Source organism: Impatiens glandulifera, chromosome 7 (assembly GCF_907164915.1).
Source record: "Impatiens glandulifera chromosome 7, dImpGla2.1, whole genome shotgun sequence".
Classification (NCBI taxonomy): Eukaryota; Viridiplantae; Streptophyta; class Magnoliopsida; order Ericales; family Balsaminaceae; genus Impatiens; species Impatiens glandulifera.
In genome coordinates, this window is record NC_061868.1 from 9772972 (window position 1) to 9791499 (window position 18528).

General features: G+C 31.9%; 2 protein-coding genes across 4 annotated transcripts; both read left to right on the plus strand.

Annotated features, from left to right (window-relative positions):
• The first annotated feature begins 4361 nt into the window (after positions 1-4361).
• Positions 4362-8697, plus strand: LOC124945759 (glutamate receptor 2.5-like). Of its 3 annotated transcripts, XM_047486251.1 has the most exons (6): positions 4362-4731; positions 5129-5324; positions 5530-6782; positions 6888-7206; positions 7311-7708; positions 8078-8697. In XM_047486251.1, exons 2-6 carry the CDS (start codon positions 5231-5233, stop codon positions 8522-8524), a joined length of 2511 nt encoding a protein of 836 aa, XP_047342207.1. In that variant the 5' UTR covers positions 4362-4731; positions 5129-5230; the 3' UTR covers positions 8525-8697. The 3 variants fall into 3 exon arrangements, with proteins under 3 accessions (XP_047342207.1, XP_047342208.1, XP_047342206.1); XM_047486252.1 differs by lacking the exon at positions 5129-5324; XM_047486250.1 differs by lacking the exon at positions 4362-4731 and having other exon boundaries at positions 5020-5324.
• A 999-nt stretch (positions 8698-9696) lies between these two features.
• On the plus strand, positions 9697-13019 carry LOC124945112 (homogentisate 1,2-dioxygenase; the record flags this gene model as incomplete). Its single annotated transcript, XM_047485488.1, has 9 exons — positions 9697-9893; positions 9986-10216; positions 10314-10393; positions 10666-10833; positions 11022-11197; positions 11309-11378; positions 11465-11619; positions 12086-12169; positions 12385-13019. Coding segments are annotated over 9 exons (1398 nt in total), but the record flags the coding sequence as incomplete, so codon positions are not given.
• Between the last annotated feature and the right edge of the window lie 5509 nt (positions 13020-18528).

Here is an 18528-nt window from a genome sequence, read left to right on the forward strand (position 1 = left end):
AGTGTTTTGAGCAAGAACCAAGGACTCCGACCCATGATTCTAACCTAAGACCGAGAGGTCTGACTTGGGACCAAAACTCCTAGGTCCACGATCGAGGATGCTAGATCTAGGACCGAGCCTCCAAACCTAGGACCGAACAACCCAAGTTCAGGACTGAGCCTCATGAACCCCAGGGCCGAACCCTCTGGTCTCTTGACCGAGTGTACCGAACCCGATCTAAACCACCCTGGTCTAGACCGAGCCCATTCGAGTTTAGATTAGTAAAAACGGACCCAAGCCATAAGACTCTAGTCCTAAGGCTGATGTTGTTCCACCTTTTAAAATCCAAAATTATTTTTGAAATTTTGAAACCCCAATCCATTTTCAAATAATCTCTAAAGATTAGAAAATGATTTTTAAATATTTTTGAGATATTTTCCAAATAAATATTTTGGCTAAGGCCCCGTTTAAAATTTATTTTTAAATTCTAATGCATTTTCTAATATTTTTTTAAGGTTCTCACTCAATCTTATATCAACGAAATCGTAGTTATACCATTCTAAATAATTTTGTACAATTATTTACGTAATCTAAACTTATTCTTATTTAGGACCCCCAAACTATTAATTAAAGAAAATAAATGTTATAAATAAAAATTCTGATAGACACACTTTTACTTTATGAATAAAATCGTCTTTTGATGGGCGCGATTCGCGAAGGACATAGCGTGAAAGCCTTTTCCCGAACTTAACCAAAAAACGAATCCCTTATGAAAACTCTAGTATATAGTACGTTTGTAAACGTACATTTTACTGTTTTTTCTAAAATCATTTGGTGACTATATTTTTAAATAAATAATCTTTTATTAAATTAATCATATTTAATTAATTTAAATGGATTTCAAGTCAAAGCCCCGTATTATTAAAATTTGAATAAAATTAATTATTTTTACATGATTAATTTTAAAAGCCCCAGGTATTTTTAAAATCTTTTAAAATAATTTTTTATTAAAAAAAATGTCTGACACGCAAACCAAGATTGAAACGCATCGAACCTCTAGCCACCCCAAGACTCCTCGTATTTCCACGTGTATACCAAACACGTGCTAAGCTACGAGAGATCATTCTCGGGGTTACAGTAATTAATATTTTTCTTTAAAATTTCTGTTAATTCTAAAATATAATTTCAAATATATATAAAGTCTTATTTTATTTTTTAAAATATTAAATAAAAAAAGTTCTCAATCATTTTAAAACTTAACCTATTTAGTTAAATATATTTTTTAAAATATACATAGGAACATTATAAATTAAAATAACAAATATTTATTATATTTTATAAATTTTATTATAAGTAATTAACAATTGTAATACTAAAAAGAAAAAATATATATTATTAAATCTCTTGCACCCATATATATCATCTTTTAATGAGTATTGTTAACCATAATCATTCTCATTCCCCACCATATTTAAGCATTTGACTATGTCTTTTGGCTTTCACTCACCCTCCGTGAACGAACTTTGCGGTGACCGCTTTTCAAATTATTATTTAAAATAATTAATTTAATTCAAATTTAAATAATCCGTTATTTGCGATAATCAAATTATAATTTGATTTTTTATAAATCCGTTGTTTAAATTAATTAAAATAATTAATTTAAAAGATTATTTTTTGAAATAGAGTTGCCAATTGATTTTTCAGAAAATCAATAAAAATGATATATCTCTATAAACGTATTAACTAGAGTTTCATTTTGGTTTGTAGTTTGGTGATACTCAGGAAAGGCTTCGTGCTTCATCCTCCGTACCCTTTTAAAAACGGTCTCTACTTATAAATTTGGCTTTTAAAAATTAGTTGTATAACCTTTTATTTTAACCAATTATTCTTCTGGTCTTAAACATGCATAAGGTTTGTGTGTTATTTAAAAAAATGTAACAACAATTATTTAATTCTTATTTAATGCTGGTACATGTTGCTAATGGTAACTTAGGGAGGAAAGTACTTGAAGAACATCAGTTTAAAAGACATTAGTGTTTAAAAAAAATCATAAACAAGCTTTTGTCAAAATATTTTTTTGTGGAAATATCCTAAAAATATTTTCTATTTTTTCGAGATTTTTAGAAAATAATTTGAGGTTCCAAAATTACAAAAATAATTTTGGAGTTTGGAAATGAGAACCAAACAGGACTTAGGACCGGTGTCCTAGGTCTTGGATTCATTTTATCGGTCAAGGGCTAAGAGCCTCGGTCCTAGGTTAGGTGTCCCTCGGTCTGGGCTTAGAATCCTCGGTCCTAGCTAAAAAGCCACGGCCTGGGTATTAAGGACTCTCGGTCCTGGATAGAATTCTTGATCGGGTGTCAGAATTCTCGGTCGGAACTCGGATCTCTTATTCCTAGGTGGAATTCATCGGTCCCGGGTTTGGAGTTCTTGGTTAGGTGCAAGACTCCTCGGTCATAGGTCTGACTTCTCGGTTGGATGTAAAAATCCTCGGTCGAACCTCTCAGTCATAGCTGAAGAACATCGGTTGGATCTTTTGGTCCTCGATGAAGAACATCATTCGAACCTCTCGGTTCTATATAAAAAGACTTGGTCAAACCTCTCGGTCCTAGGTAAAACTTTTTGGTCGGACCTCTTAGTCCTCAAGAATATTAAATTGCAGGTTTTTCAATTTTGATGGAGGTTTGGATTCTTTGATCAAAGGGCTGAGTAGCTTCACAAAGCTTCTAGGAACATTTAGAACATCATCCCTAGGTATCAATCGACTTGGGTGATGATCAATTGGTTAAAAACAGTTTGTAGCCAAAAATTGAGTTTTTGGTTTTAAAGTTGTTTTGAAGTGTAATGAATTATACAATAACTTCCTTATACTTCATATACTTGATTGGTACCAAAACAAAAATATTGGCGGTTCGTTTGGACCAAATCAAGAACTCAAAATTTTCAATTATTTTTGAATTTTTTATTTTTGATCAAACATGACCGGGATGGATTAAACATGATTCAAATAGTTTCCCAACATCATTAGAAGCATTTTGGGATGCTTTATGGACAGTTGTTCTTGAGAATTAGTCCAAGAACAACAAAACGATTTTTTGATTTTTTAAAAATTAAATTTGGGTTGTTCGATTTAAAATTGATTGATTGATTCTAACCTAAATAGAAAGTGTGGAAATGATCTTAAGATCGATTTCCAATCATAAAATTCAACAACTAGACAATATACAAACTTATAAAAACTAAAATATAAAAAGTTTTAAACTGAAAGTATGAATTAGAGGGTGATTAGAATCATATCAAAGATTGGAGAACACTCAATAGACCTTATGAAAGTTTTTGAGATGTTTGGATCCAAGCTTTAGAGCCTTATACGAAAATTTCGAAAAATCAAAAGCTTTGAGCTTCAATTGCGGATTTTTGAAATTCTATGATTTGGGGCTTGAGATGTTATCTCTTGGCTTCAAAATTGTTGAGGGAGTCTATTTATAGCCTACATAAGTCGAGCCATTAATGACACTTTTGTTGTTCTTGGATCAACTTGTCGGAATAAGCATGATCACAACCTATTGATGTACGGGAAATGATCAATGTGGTAGAGTGATCATTTAACCTTTTGAACAGAATCAATTCGTCCAGAAACGACGAAATTCCGTCTTTGAAAAATCAAAGATGGATGCGGCTGGTTATTCATCCGGCATCGCGATGAAGACGACAATTGGAGGATGAAACAACACCGTTTTTGGTGTAAACGCGGACGCGCGTTCCCTTCGCAACGGGCAGCCTTTGAGCGTTAACGCTCTTCCGATGGTTCTAGTCCTTGCTGCAATCGATTTCTATAATTTCGGCCACACATTATTACAAAATTAATTTTATTTTAAAATCTTAAGAGTTTGTTTGAAATTAATTTTCTTTCACCATTTTAGCTTTATTTTTGATTTTTTAAATACACAAAATATTAAAATAAATATGACAAATATTTTGTCAATTTTTTTTATATATATTTTAAGATTAAATAAACAATTTTTTTTTGGGATAAAATGGGTACCTAATTTCATTCCTTAATTTTTTTCTAAAATTATTTTAAGATAAAATGAATATAACATTTATCTCAAATAATTTTTTTTTTTATTTGGATCATTTTTGTTTAATTATTTAAATTTAAATTATTATTATAATTAATTTAATTAATTAATTATTTTAATTAGTTTTAATCTTAGTTAATTATTTTAATTTTATTTATTTGAAAATAAATCAAAATTCATTTTATGCTCCAAGGCAAATGTTGTATTAGAGACAAATAATTTCAATTAGAGTAAAGATTGAGGCTTAAAATGATAAATATCTCATCAATAAACTTAGCACACTTATGCTGCCTCTGTGTCAACTGTCAAGCAACTTCTTATCTTCTCTCCGGCCGCCGGCACCGGGAGCTCTTCGATGTCTTCTTTCACGGCGGCGACCGGAAATCAGTAGGGAGAATCCCCTTTCTTCATTGACCATCAGCACCGAATCTTCTCAGGATGAGAAAGATCAATACATAGGAGAGACGTATCTCGGAGTATGGAAGACGGCTTGTTTAGGTCGTCTTCTCTTTCAGAATTCGACCAGCGGTACCCCCCAAGGAAAATCGCAAATTATTCGTATCCCGTCACTGTAGGGAACTACTTACGTGGAGATACCGAAGGAGACCGTAACTCTGATGATAAAAACGTAAGAGCGTCAAAGCAAAATATGTGATCCAAATCAGTCCAGGTATTCGCTAAACATCAACCGAGATAGAGAAATAGTTGATCATGTTTGAATTTTGAGACATAATAATATATCCAGTCTTGAACTCTAGTCAACGTGACTTTGAGTAAAGAATGTAAGACATATCTCTAAAAGATAATATTCAACATTTCAACCACAAAAGATTGGAATATACTTCTACTGTTTGACTTTCTTCCATTTTCTTAATTGTTGAAGTTTGCAGTTGAGTTGAATAGGAAATTGTTATGAAATTTCCCTGCATTATTTTAAGTACAAATAGAGGTTGTGACTAGTGAGGTTCCTATTGCTAGAAAATTCTACCCTCAAAATGCATTGGGTTCATGAGTTCTTCTCCTTCTCTGTTATGGCCATGACATTGACCTTCTTGTTATTCTCACAGCAAACTACATCTAGTAGCAGCACAGAACATGTTATCGGAAGAGTTGGTGCCATTCTCGATACCACTTCTCGCATTGGCAAAGAACAACAAGTGGCAATTGAGATGGCAATTGATGACTTTTTCACCCAAACCAATAAAAGTTTGGTTCTTAGAGTTGAAAGTTCTCCTAATGATCCCTTGCAAGCAACTCTTGCTGGTAATTACAATCAAATAGTTTTCTTTTCTTCAACAGTATTTGTAACTGTTAGACATGCTTATCTGCAATTGGAAGGATTAATAAATAAACATGATTAAGCTTATTTGTTGGTGAATTGATGATATGACTCCATTTGAAAACACTTTCAAAAATCTATTTTTGTATAGACACATAACATGGCATATTGTTATCCTTACATTTGCAGCTAGGAACCTTATGGATGTACAACACGTAGAAGTCATTTTGGGACCGCAGACATGGGAGGAGGTTTCTTTAGTTGCAGAGCTTGGTGAAAGATCTCATATACCTATTCTTTCATTTTCCGATTTTACACCTACTTGGGCAACGGAAAGATGGTCTTTCCTCCTTCAATTCTCACCAAGTCAGTCCATACAAATAAAAGCTTTGGCTGCCATAGTCAGCTCATGGGGATGGCGACGTGTAAACGTGATTTACGAGGACATGGATTCTTCTGTCTATGGAATCACTCCTCATCTATTGGATGCCTTCCAAAAATCTGGCGTAGAAATCGGCCACCTCGTTCCTCTTCCAAGATTTGTATCGGGTATTTCTTTGATGGAAATCTTGGGCAATCTTAAAACAGATCAATGCCGAGTCTTTGTGATCCATACATCCTTACCATTATCAATTCGTCTATTTGAAGTGGCAAAGAAGATGGACATGATGACAACTGACTACGTCTGGATCACCACAACTTCCACTACTAGCCTTGTTCATTCCCTTAATTCATCAGTCATGTCTTCAATGCAAGGCGTTATAGGCGTCAACAGTTATTTTCCTGAAATGGGGCCAAGTTACCATGATTTCTATGACAGATTTTATAACAAGTTTGGTTTAGAGCACGTTGAAGAGAAAAACCACGAGCCAGGGATTTACGCTTTGCGGGCATATGATGCCACTTGGATATTAGCTCAAGCAATGAATATGGACAGAAACAAAGACAGAGACAATCAAGGTTTCATAGATAGAATCTTTTCAACTAATTCTGACGGGCTAAGCGGTAAAATCCATTTTGTAGAGAAGAAACCGCCTCCTTCACATTTGTTTCAGATTATCAACATTCACGGGAGGAGCTATAAAGAACTTGGTTACTGGTCAGAATCATTTGGATTCTCAAGGTCTGTTGATGGAAGAGTAAATAGTTCTTCAATGAACATCCTGGGTACTGTGATTTGGCCTGGAGGATCACATTCCATTCCGAAAGGCTGGAGTCTGCCAACTAGCTTCAAACCGTGGAGAATTGCTGTACCTAATACCACCTTGTTCAAACTCTTTGAAACAATTTCTTATGATCCATTTCAAAACAAGTACAGGGTCAGCGGACTTTCAGTTGATCTCTTTAAAGCCGCAGTTGACCGTTTACCATATTACTTCCCATGCGATTATGTTCCCTTTACCGGCACATTTGACGCTTTACTTGAGCAAGTACATCTAAAGGTGAGTGGATTGCTTTACCTTTTTTTTCTTTATTTAAAAATGTTGCCATGTACAGAAACTTTCATTAAATTTTGATGTGGTGCATTTCTTGTTGATTGAGTTCAGAACTTTGATGCTGCGATTGGCCTTATAGCAATAACTTCGAAAAGATACGAAAAGGTTGACTTCACACAGACAGGTCTTACTGAGGCAGGATTGCTAGTCATGGTTGTTCCTGTCCAGATTCAATCAAGTAATCAAGCTTGGCTGTTTGTCAAACCCTTCACAAAAGCAATGTGGCTTCTCACAGCAGGCATTAACCTTTACAATGGTTTTGTTGTGTGGGTGATTGAACGTGATCACATCCCAGAGTTCAAAGGCTCGGGATTGAGCCAAGTTGGATCCCTAATTTGGCTATCTTTCTCCACATTGTTTTCATTGCGAGGTAATGCTAGAATTTTTTTGCATTTGTATAATCAAACACTGTTGCCTTAGAAAATAGAATGTATAATTGTTTAATTTAAAGTAATCATTATTATGCATAAGCAGGGGCACAACTGCATAATGACTTATCAAGGATGGCAGTAGTGGTCTGGCTATTTATGGCCCTCGTTGTAATGCAGACTTATACTGCAAATCTCACTAGTATGCTAACTGTCCCTCGTCTTAAACCAACAATAACTGATATCGAGACATTGAAGTACTCCCGTGCAATGATTGGCTGCACTGGACAGACATTTGTTCCTCTTTATTTGAGTGATGTATTACAGTTCAACCCATCGAATATAAAGGCCAACTACACTTCTCTAGATGAAATTGCTCGAGCGCTTAACACTAAAGAAATAGAAGCCGCGTTTCTTCAGTCTCCACTGGCTAAACAGTTCCTTGCTAGATATTGTAAAAGCTTTACCTTGGCTGGACCAACATTTGCTGGAGGATATGGCTTTGTAAGACCCCCCTTTTTTTAATAACTTATCATTTGGATTTGAGTCTGGATCCAGATCTAGATGAGAAATCATATATAAAACACTTTTTTTTTTCTGTCAAGTATCTCATCTAGATGTGAATTCAGATGGGATCAAGTTTGGAAACAAAAACATATTAAAAAATTGGATGACAACCCATAAGGGAAGCGTGGAAAGGGTCTTATTTACCTAAGAAAATTCCTACTAAGAACGCTTCGATTTAGTGGAGATCATGACAATTTCTCATTTCAATTTAGATGAAAGTGTTTTCAAATGTGTTTTGTAAACAAACCATTTTTCCTGTGATTTTTCAATCCAATTTATATAGGTTTAATTGATTTGATTGATCAGGCGTTTCAGAAGGGATCCCCAGTGCTGCCCGACATAAACACAGCACTAATACAAGTGATTGAAACGGGGAAGTTTCAAGAGCTGGAAAACAGCTTGATATCGGCTGAGATGTGCGTGGAAGGTAACACGGGTAGTAAGGATGATGACATTAGCATTAGTGCAAATAGTTTTCAGGGTCTTTTCATGATAACAGTGGGAGCATCCACAATTTCCTTGTTAATCCATCTGATTACTAGTTGTAAGTTAAGTGGTTGGATGGTAAAGTTTTCGAAAAGTGAATGGTTGGCTTGTATTAGGAGGAGAAGCCAATTCTGGTCGAGGGAGGATAAAGCTAGTCGTGTATCTGATTCTGTTGAGGAGAATTCGAAGGATTTGGCGATCCAGGTTGGGGTTTTGTTATCTGGATCAAAAGATGTAAATGTTAGTATTAAGTGTGTAAACAACTAGGAGGAAGAGTTTATGATATTTTTTTTATGTTCAAGTATAGTGTCAATTTGTTTGTTGAAACTAGACATAGCTTTGAAATTTTAAATATAAAGCTAGGCTGGTTGCAATTGTTGTATGTGTATAAAACTAAAGATAAGGTTTTTTTTTTATTATATAACTGTTTATTTATAGGATATAATATTCTAATCAATCTTATATTATATTATCAAACAATTATTGTTTAAATATTTAATTGATAATTGGAATTTTGATTGTAGTGTTTATTTTTAGTATGTGCATCTCTACAGGTAAACAGATTATTTAAAAAAAAAATAATTTTGTTTTTTTATGAAAGAAAAAAACTCATCTTCTAACATATTTCATCATATATTTTTTTTCATTAAACCTCTTATCTCGTCATTTTTATTTTGGTCTATCAAATATTTAATTCATATTTTTTAATATTTAGCATCAAACTACCATCTCAATCATACTTAATTAAAGAGTTACTTGTTTTTGTTAGGTATAAGTTAGAAACATACTTATAGTATTTTTAATTTAATTTTTAACCGTTTTAAGTTTATGAACGGGTCAACCCACAATCCGACTCAACTCAAGTATCCATTTACTCTTACATATATATTCAAATTAACCACAGCTTTCGACCCGACAATCCGATTAAAAAGTTGAACTTATATTGTTAATATTGTCCCGCGTTCATCAAATTTTGTGTTGAATTTAAAATATAAAGTCTTATTAGTTTAATTGATTAAAAAGTTGTATTTGTGTTGTTAAGTTGCAAATTTAAAACATACTTATAGTATTTTTATTTTTAACCGTTTAAGTTTATCACCGGGTCAACTCATAATCCGATCCAAATATTCATTTTCTCTCATGTATATATCCAAATTAACCATATCTCTCAACTCGACAATTCAAAATTTTTAAAAATTAAGCATTAAAGAAAAATAAGTAATATACTATTTTTAGAGTTACGTGGACAAAATAAACTCATTCATTACATAATTATGTTACAAAGATTCAATTAAATATTAAAAAAAGTTTATCCTAAAGAAAAATAAATGTATTGGCCAGGCTAGCATCATTATCTTGAATACAAAAATAAAGTTAAATAAATATTTACTCCATTTGTACTTCATTTCATTTCATTTCTTCTTTACTTTTGACTCATTTCTCCGATGACGGACTTCTCCGATTTTCCGGCGGATTTACACTACCTCACCGGCTTCGGAAACCACTTCTCCTCCGAATCCCTTCCCGGAGCCCTACCTCAGGGACAAAACAGTCCTCTCCTCTGTCCTTACGGTCTCTACGCCGAGCAGATTTCCGGCACCGCCTTCACCGTTCCTCGCAAACATAATCAACGCAGGTAAAATAATTGCATGTCATCGATATCATTTGATTTCATATCATTCATTCATACTAGTTTCTTCACGATCGCTTTGTTCTTTTACTACTCAGTTGGCTGTATCGGATTAAACCGTCTGTAACGCATGAACCGTTCAAACCTCGTGTACCGGTTCATGGAAAGCTTGTGAGTGAGTTTAGCTTGCTAAATAGTTCTGCTACTCCAACACAGTTACGATGGAAGCCTGTTGAGTTTCCGGAATCGCCAACTGATTTCGTTGATGGATTGTACACCGTTTGTGGTGCAGGAAGTTCTTATTTACGATATGGTTTTGCTATTCATATGTAATTTGTTATTTCTAACTTTGTTTACTGTTCTAATTTAGTCTAATTCTTGATTCCTTAAGGTATCTTAAACCTAGATATTTGATCTAATCTTCAGGTATGCATGTAACAAATCAATGGAGAGTTCTGCGCTTTGCAATGCTGATGGTGATTTCTTAATTGTTCCTCAAGTAGGGAGTAAGTGGTTAATTCTTTTAACTTTGATAGGGTTTAACTCTAAATTGTGAAGAGAATTGACTTCATTTGAAAACATTTATTTGCATATTTCTCATCTGGAATTGGATCAAGATGGGATCTCATTTAGAAACTTACACAGATTCATAAATTTATTACAAAAACATAAGTGTTTCCTATAACAATTGCTTTTGGAAATGTTGTGTATATTGAAATAGCCCATGAATATAGAGCTGCGGTTTTCTACTTTTCTTTCTGACAATTGACCATATTAGGGCTATGGATTACAACCGAATGTGGGCGGATTCAAGTATCACCTGGTGAAATTGTTGTTATACCTCAAGGGTTTCGCTTTGTTGTTAACCTGCCCGATGGCCCTTCGCGTGGCTACGTTGCTGAGGTGTTTGGATCACATTTTCAACTTCCTGATTTGGGACCAATAGGTAATTATAAACTCCTTTTGGAAACACTTTTTTCATTCACTTAGATGGGATAGGCCTTGTTTGATGAATGGAAGCCAAATAAACCATTATCTTTGCTTTAATTAAGTTATTCAATTCATCAACTAAAATACTGCCCCAAATAATCCATTTTTTCATCAAACCATTTCTTTGAATTATTGGGGGTGTAGGTGCTAACGGACTTGCTGAACCGAGAGATTTCAGCGTTCCGAATGCGTGGTTTGAGGATAAGAACAGGCCTGGATACACAATTATACAGAAATTTGGTGGTGAACTCTTTACAGCAAAGCAGGATTTCTCACCCTTCAATGTTGTAGCCTGGCATGGTAATTATGTTCCTTATAAGGTGGGGGTGCAGCAGCACTTGAAAAATAAAATATTTACATTTTGCTGGATAAATTTTAGTTTTAGTTCTTCATTATCTGATATATGGTAAATGCTCTTTGTTTGCATACAGTATGATCTAAACAAGTTTTGTCCATACAATACTGTTCGGGTCGATCACAGTGACCCGTCAATTAATACAGGTGCGTTGTCTTCTGTAAAACAAAATTTGTGACGGTTTAACATTGAGTAATTTTCCCTGAAGCTGTTATGGATTCCCATTTATCAGTTTTAACTGCACCAACGGATAAACCTGGAGTGGCGCTGCTTGATTTTGTCATCTTCCCTCCGAGATGGTTGGTTGCTGAGCATACTTTTCGACCTCCATATTACCATCGTAATTGTATGAGCGAATTTATGGGCCTTATTTCTGGTGGATACGAGGTATGCCTAGTCAAAGTAACCATTGTTTTTTGTCATTCTTTACTAAACTAAGTTAAGTGTATTCGGCTCAATTAGAGCTTGTTTGAGGAAGGGTTTTAAAAGAAAAGGTTTTCTTTGGAAAATAAAAACCATTTGATAAGGAATATGTGTGTATTCTCCAACATGTCCCCATTTTTTTTTTTTGTGTATTGTCTTTAAGACTGCCATTTGAATTGTAGGTGAAAATGATAGGGTATTTTAGTATTTTAATTGATGATTGGTAAGTGGTAACCCTTCATTAAACAAGGCCTTAGCTTCCATTTGTTGGGTTTTAAAAGCAAAATTTCTTCTTTTTTTTCCTCATTCTATGCCATGACTAGTTTATTTCTCATTTTACCCCTCTACATCCTAAAAAACAAATAAGAATTATCTTGTGTGGATTAGTTGGCAGAAGGGTAAGTTGGTAATTTGACAACCTTGTTTGCAGGCAAAAGCCGATGGGTTTCTCCCTGGTGGTGCAAGCCTTCACAGCTGTATGACACCACACGGTCCCGATACAAAAACCTACGAGGTGAGCATTTTCACCGATAATCGTTCAATTTCAGTCATTATATATGTAGTTAATTCCTTAATCTAATCACCCAACCATATAGCTGAAATTGAAAGTCTTGATCTTAAGAGGTTAAGGTCTTTGGTTCATTTCTCACTAATCAAAATGGGAAATAAGTGTGCTATCTTCCTCGAGATAAAAGAAAATTCCTTAATCTAATCTGGTAGTGGTAGCAGGCAACAATTGCAAGAGGAAATGAGGCAGGCCCTCATAGAATAGCCGATACCATGGCTTTCATGTTCGAATCTTGTCTGATACCTCGTGTATGTCCTTGGGCTCTCGACACTCCAATAATTGATCGCAACTATTATCAATGTTGGATCGGTCTCAAATCTCACTTCACTCATCACGAAAACACAAAAATAGAACAATCGGACACAACAACAACAACCGGTTTCAAACAAGATGATTAATTAAGGTTTCAAACCTGAATTGCAAAGAAAAGAAGGTATCTCTTCTAATGAACTTACCTTATGTAAATATATATAATAAGAGTTTGTAAATAATAAGAGATTCAATATCTCAAATTCGATTTATATATTGAAGTCAGTTGATTAGAAATGGATTTAGGAGAGTGCCCTAACTAAACACAAGATTTTTTTTGAAAAATGAATTCATTAAAGGATGGAGTGGATACCAAACCCCCACCATAAATGAAATGATAGAGCTTAAACTTTCTGAGACAAGTGACTTCTCTTTGTAATTGTCGACAAAACCAATTACATAGAATAAACAGTGATGTTACGTTTGGCTTTGAGATGTACTTAGTATTAATTATTATTAAATAGCCCAAAAAGTGCTTTGCCAGACAGATGTTCTACTAAACATGCCTTGGTTTTGTTTTTAGTATTGTATAATAAAAAAAAAGACGATATAATATTTTTTGGGTTTAAATTCAATCTTTATTTCTCAAAGTATGCTAGCATAATCTTTCATTTATTACCTTTCAAGGTATCACTTTATTAAAATAAATTGACAATTTTTCAGTGAAATTAATAACTATTAATTTGAAAATCTTGTTGTAAATCTAATTGGTTACTCAGTCAGTAGCATGTCCTTAAAGATGGAGATTGTTTTGGTTTTTCAAATTTTGTATTGAGAACGAACCCAGAATTCTCATTAGGGGTGTAAATATTTTTTAATAATTAAATTTTCAATTAATGAACAATATATTTTTTCAAAACGAATACATAATATCATTTTTTTTTCAAAATTTTAGTAATAAAATCGAACTAATAAATCGTTTGATATTTTTTTAACTCTCTCATATGTGTATCATGGTTTGTTCCTTGATATGTACCTAATGAGATGATAAAACGTTATATTAAAAATAAAATAAAATTGTCAAAAAAACAAGAAAATAGTATAAATATATATATATATATATTTGTCAATAAAATTAAATACTTTATATTCGACTTTCACTATAAGGGTTTTGGTTGGGCTAGAAAATAATATAAATATTTAACATGTTATTGAGCTAGATGATTTTATTTTTTTAACTATTATAGTGTGTTAGATTATTAACATGTTATTTCAAAAGAAAAATTATTTGTTAAAATAATAAAATTGACTTAGTTTCTAACCAAGTAATACTTCATATTAAATAATAAAACATGGGATGATGGTGATAGGAGATAAGGAAATTACTTAGAAACCATGTGGTTTAGGTTTTAATATATATATATATATATATATATATATATATATATATATATATATTTGTCAATAAAATTAAATACTTTATATTCGATTTTCACATATATCACGTTAGATTAAAAATGATACCATAACTACAAGGGTTTTGGTTGGGCTAGAAAATAATATAAATATTTAACAGGTTATTGAGCCAGATGATTTTTTTTTTTTGAACTATTATAGTGTGTTAGATTATTAATATGTTGTTTAAAAAGAAATTTTATTTTTTAAAATAATAAAATTGACTTAGTTTCTAACCAAGTAATACTCCATATTAAATAATAAAACATGGAATGATGGTGATAGGAGATAAGGAAATTACTTAGAAACCATGTGGTTTAGGTTTTAAACTATATTACTTTTGATTATTAGTTTTTGTTGATTTATTTAGTCTTTATCTTCATATTAATGACAGAAAATCACAATAAAATTCATATTTCCGAAATTCGATTTCTTGCTCATAATTTTGAATTGTTCAAATACTAACTAAGCCATATATATCAAAATATGTAGCCAACTTTCCTTTTCCATTTATTTTTACAATTTCAATTAATTAATTATGTATATATTATTGAGAGAGAAGAGACATGAAACACATCTCCATGTGAGGGATGATGTAGGGACAAAGCAAAAACAATGAATGGATAGTGGGGGATTTCTTACACAACAGTTCACATGGGGAGGGGGAAGACATGACTTTCATTCTCTTAACAGCTCATTACTTATTTATATATACAAATTTTTATTTATTATATAACTCATGTCCTTTCAAAATAATGTCTCAATGAGTTTATAAGGTTAATAATTTTAAATAAATTCTAGCACTAGGGATAGCAATTTTAATTTGTCTCGTGGTTTCCGGTTCGAATTGTCCGATTGTGAAATTTTTTTCAGTTTTGATCGATAGTTGATCGCGGATGAGCGATAATGATATTTGTGTTCTCGTCCCGATCGATCTCACCATAATTCTGCCCGAACACTAACCCACACAATTAAATATATATTATTATAAATATATTTATTTAACTTTTATAATCTTTTTTATAATAATATAAATTTTTAATATATATACTATTATAAAATATATTTATATAATTTTATAAAATAATTTTTGTACACAACAATGTATAATGGTGTTCCGCGAAAATTCTCTAAAACAGGACGAGACAACAGTAATAATAATAAGTAATAGTAAGGATGATAAACATATTTATTGTCCCGACCTCTCCATTACTATCCCTATTTATAACTATATCTAAGGATGACAATTTTAAACCGCCCCGCGAACACCGAACCGAATTGTCCCGTTTGGGACGGTTTTTCCCCGAAACCGAACGAGGATGGGGCGGGGATGGTATTTGTGTCCCCCGCCCCGACCCGCCCCGATTTCACCCCGTTTTCATCCCGATTCTGCCCCGAATACCATAAACATACTTAAATATATTAAATCACCAATATATTTATTTATTTAGTATATTTTATAAGAGTATTAAAATTATTTCTTTATAATAATATAAAATTTTAATATATTACAATATATATTATATTAAAAAATTAGTTTATATAATTTTATTGTATAATATTTAATTATTTTTTAAAATAAAATTATTAACGGTGCCTCGCGGGATTCCCCGAAACCGAAAAAAATCGAACGGGTCGGGGATGGTATTAAAAAAATCCCCGAAATTAAAACGGGACGGGGATGGTAATTGCATTCCCCGCCCCGAACCGCCCCATTGCCATCCCTAACTATATCTCTATCAGATTTATCCAAGATAAAATTATCAATAAATGTGTTAAACAAAATTTATTTTTCAGAATTCTACTCTTGTGTTCAATCCAAATGTTTCATCAAAGTCAAAATCTCATTATAGAAATGAAAAAAAAAATCAACTTGTTGACTTTTTGATAGGTAATAACATCTAAATATTGATTAAAATTTGGGAGGAATATTTCCAGTTTAAGAAAGAACAATCACATTATAAATTCATTAACATATATTTGCTTACAAGTTAAAACTTGTACATAATATTGTCATGAGAATTGTGAAATGTCACCCCAAATAACATAAATCAGATAATATGAAATAAATTATTGGGGGGCATATTGTACAAAAATATATAATAGGAGGATAGGAATTTTAATTTAATATAACATATATTGTGGTATAAGATTGGTAGACAAACAGGAAAGGTCACATTTGCACGTGGTTGCTGACTTTTTCAATCATATTTTGTGAATTTTTAATATCCCATATTCTAATTCATTGGCTAATATCATTTTTTAATATTCTAGTGCATGGTAGTAGTATATACTCTTACACAAATTTTATAATAAAATGTAATGATTGTGTGTCATGTGGTAACACATGAGTTATGAAATATGAATTTATGGAATTTGTTTAAAGTATAATATATATTATATATTTTTATTTCTCAAGGGGTTATGGTTTTGTTTGCAAGAATTTTCTTAACACTATTTTTTTTTTTCATAAAAGTGTTATATGGTGAGTAGAGGAGACCTATTAGAGAACTTTCATACTCAAATAGTCAAATTATCTTCCTTTCTAAAATAGGGTTTTAAAGGGCCAATCAAAAATAAAATGTGGTATATGTGAAGTGTTTTGATTTTAAAATAATCCTTTTTTTTTTATCAAAATGTTATTTTTACTAAAATTTACTTCAAAATAAAATGTTAAAAAGGATTAAGGGAACAAGGTTAATAATATTTTAAGTATAAATCAATGTCAAATACTAAAAAAAACTATAAGGTAATAAATACCTCAAGATGCATATGTAAATAATTGAATAACACTAATTTGGTTAAGGAAATTACAATCTAATCAGCAAAATAGACTTGTTGAGAGATTACTTGTTCTCGCAAACCTTTGATTGCATATCCAAACGTTTCACTAAAAGATTTTTGAGACTCTATTTTTTTGGAATTAATTAAGAACTAACATGGCACTCCATAATCATGATCTCCACTTAAATTCAAAGCGTTTTCAGTTAAAATCAAACTCGTGATATTTTGGTCTTTTAAGTCGACTCTTACGACTGACCTACTTTAATAGGGTATCATTGAGACTCTTAAACCAAATCAAACGAGTGAGAAATCTTAGAATATAAAGATTTTCATGAAAAATCCCACATTACACTCTCAATGATGGATATTACCCTAAAAAAATCGTAAACAAGAAAATCATATAGACTAGATAATTGAGAACAAAAATTATATTGATAACAACTTCTTAATTATCTTTGTATGTAAACAAGAATTATGTAAGCTGTTAAATAAATAAATAAAACAACTTTACCGTATAGGTTTGACTTTTTTTACCTACCCAACATGCTTTTCCATCTTACCAACAATAAGACTCCAAATCTCGAAGCTCAAGATAAGTGAGTGATATTAAACCTTTCTTACATCTTATTCTCAATATCCCAATAGGTGATGGTCTAAACGACCCGCCAAAATAACCTAGCTCCAACTTTTCAATATTATGTGTGCAAACCTCGAAACTCAATCGGGTCTTTCTCAATCTTTTGAAATCATCAGAAGAAGATTCAAGCATGCACAAAGTATGACAAAGAGGAGGTGCAACATTTCGAAGGTGAGGTTCATAACTGGTATCTCAACTCACCTGTCATCTTATCTTAGTCCTCTCGAATTATTAACAAAGGAGATTCATCATTCACAATTATTAATAAAACATACTATCGAGTTACAAACCACATATCTTCTTTATATAATTGACAACCTCGATTAACATATTTATCAATCTTCTCAATATTTAATTTCACTCATTCATTCACAACATTACTATTACTAATAATAGTTGAATCTATGTATGCACCCATTAACTATAAAATCCATTAAATATTTCCCTTCTTTAGACAAAAATAAATAAAATTAACATTATAATTTTGAAAACTAAACTTAACTTTTACATAAATTTCTGGACTACACAAATTTGTTCTATTCCATATAAGAAATACAAAATATTTTGAAAAAGTAACATTTATTACTATATATATTAGTAAGGAGAAAACACAAAAGCAATCCTATTCCAAACAGCTGTTGCTAGCTGTCCTAATTCCTTCTTCCCATGTGACCCACTTCCTATCCAATTCCCAAATCCCAACCCATTTTTCTATAATTAAAATGTCTATTAACAAAAAAATTCGAATAATGTACCACAAACAAATTTAAATATTGTTATATTAGAAAGTAAAACTTTTTATTTTAAAATTTAATATAAAAATATGTGATTGATCAATTAAATAAAACTACTACCAGGTAGAAAAGAAAATATGTATAAGAAATGTTTCGTAATGTTAAAACAAACAAAAATTGTCTAAGTTTCCTTATTTTGTTGTTTTGGCATCATGAGTAAAAATAACTATTTTGTTTGAAAACACCTTTCTTGGATTTGTAAGAAAGATATTTATAAATAAGATAATATTATAAAATATATTTTTTTTATTCGTACTAAGTTTAATTTTCATGATTAAAGCAAATTAATTGACATAATTATTGAATCGATAAAACTTTTAAACTAACAAATTAAACCGAAAACCCGAATTTACTTCCTTTGGATTAAAACAACTTCAACCACTTAG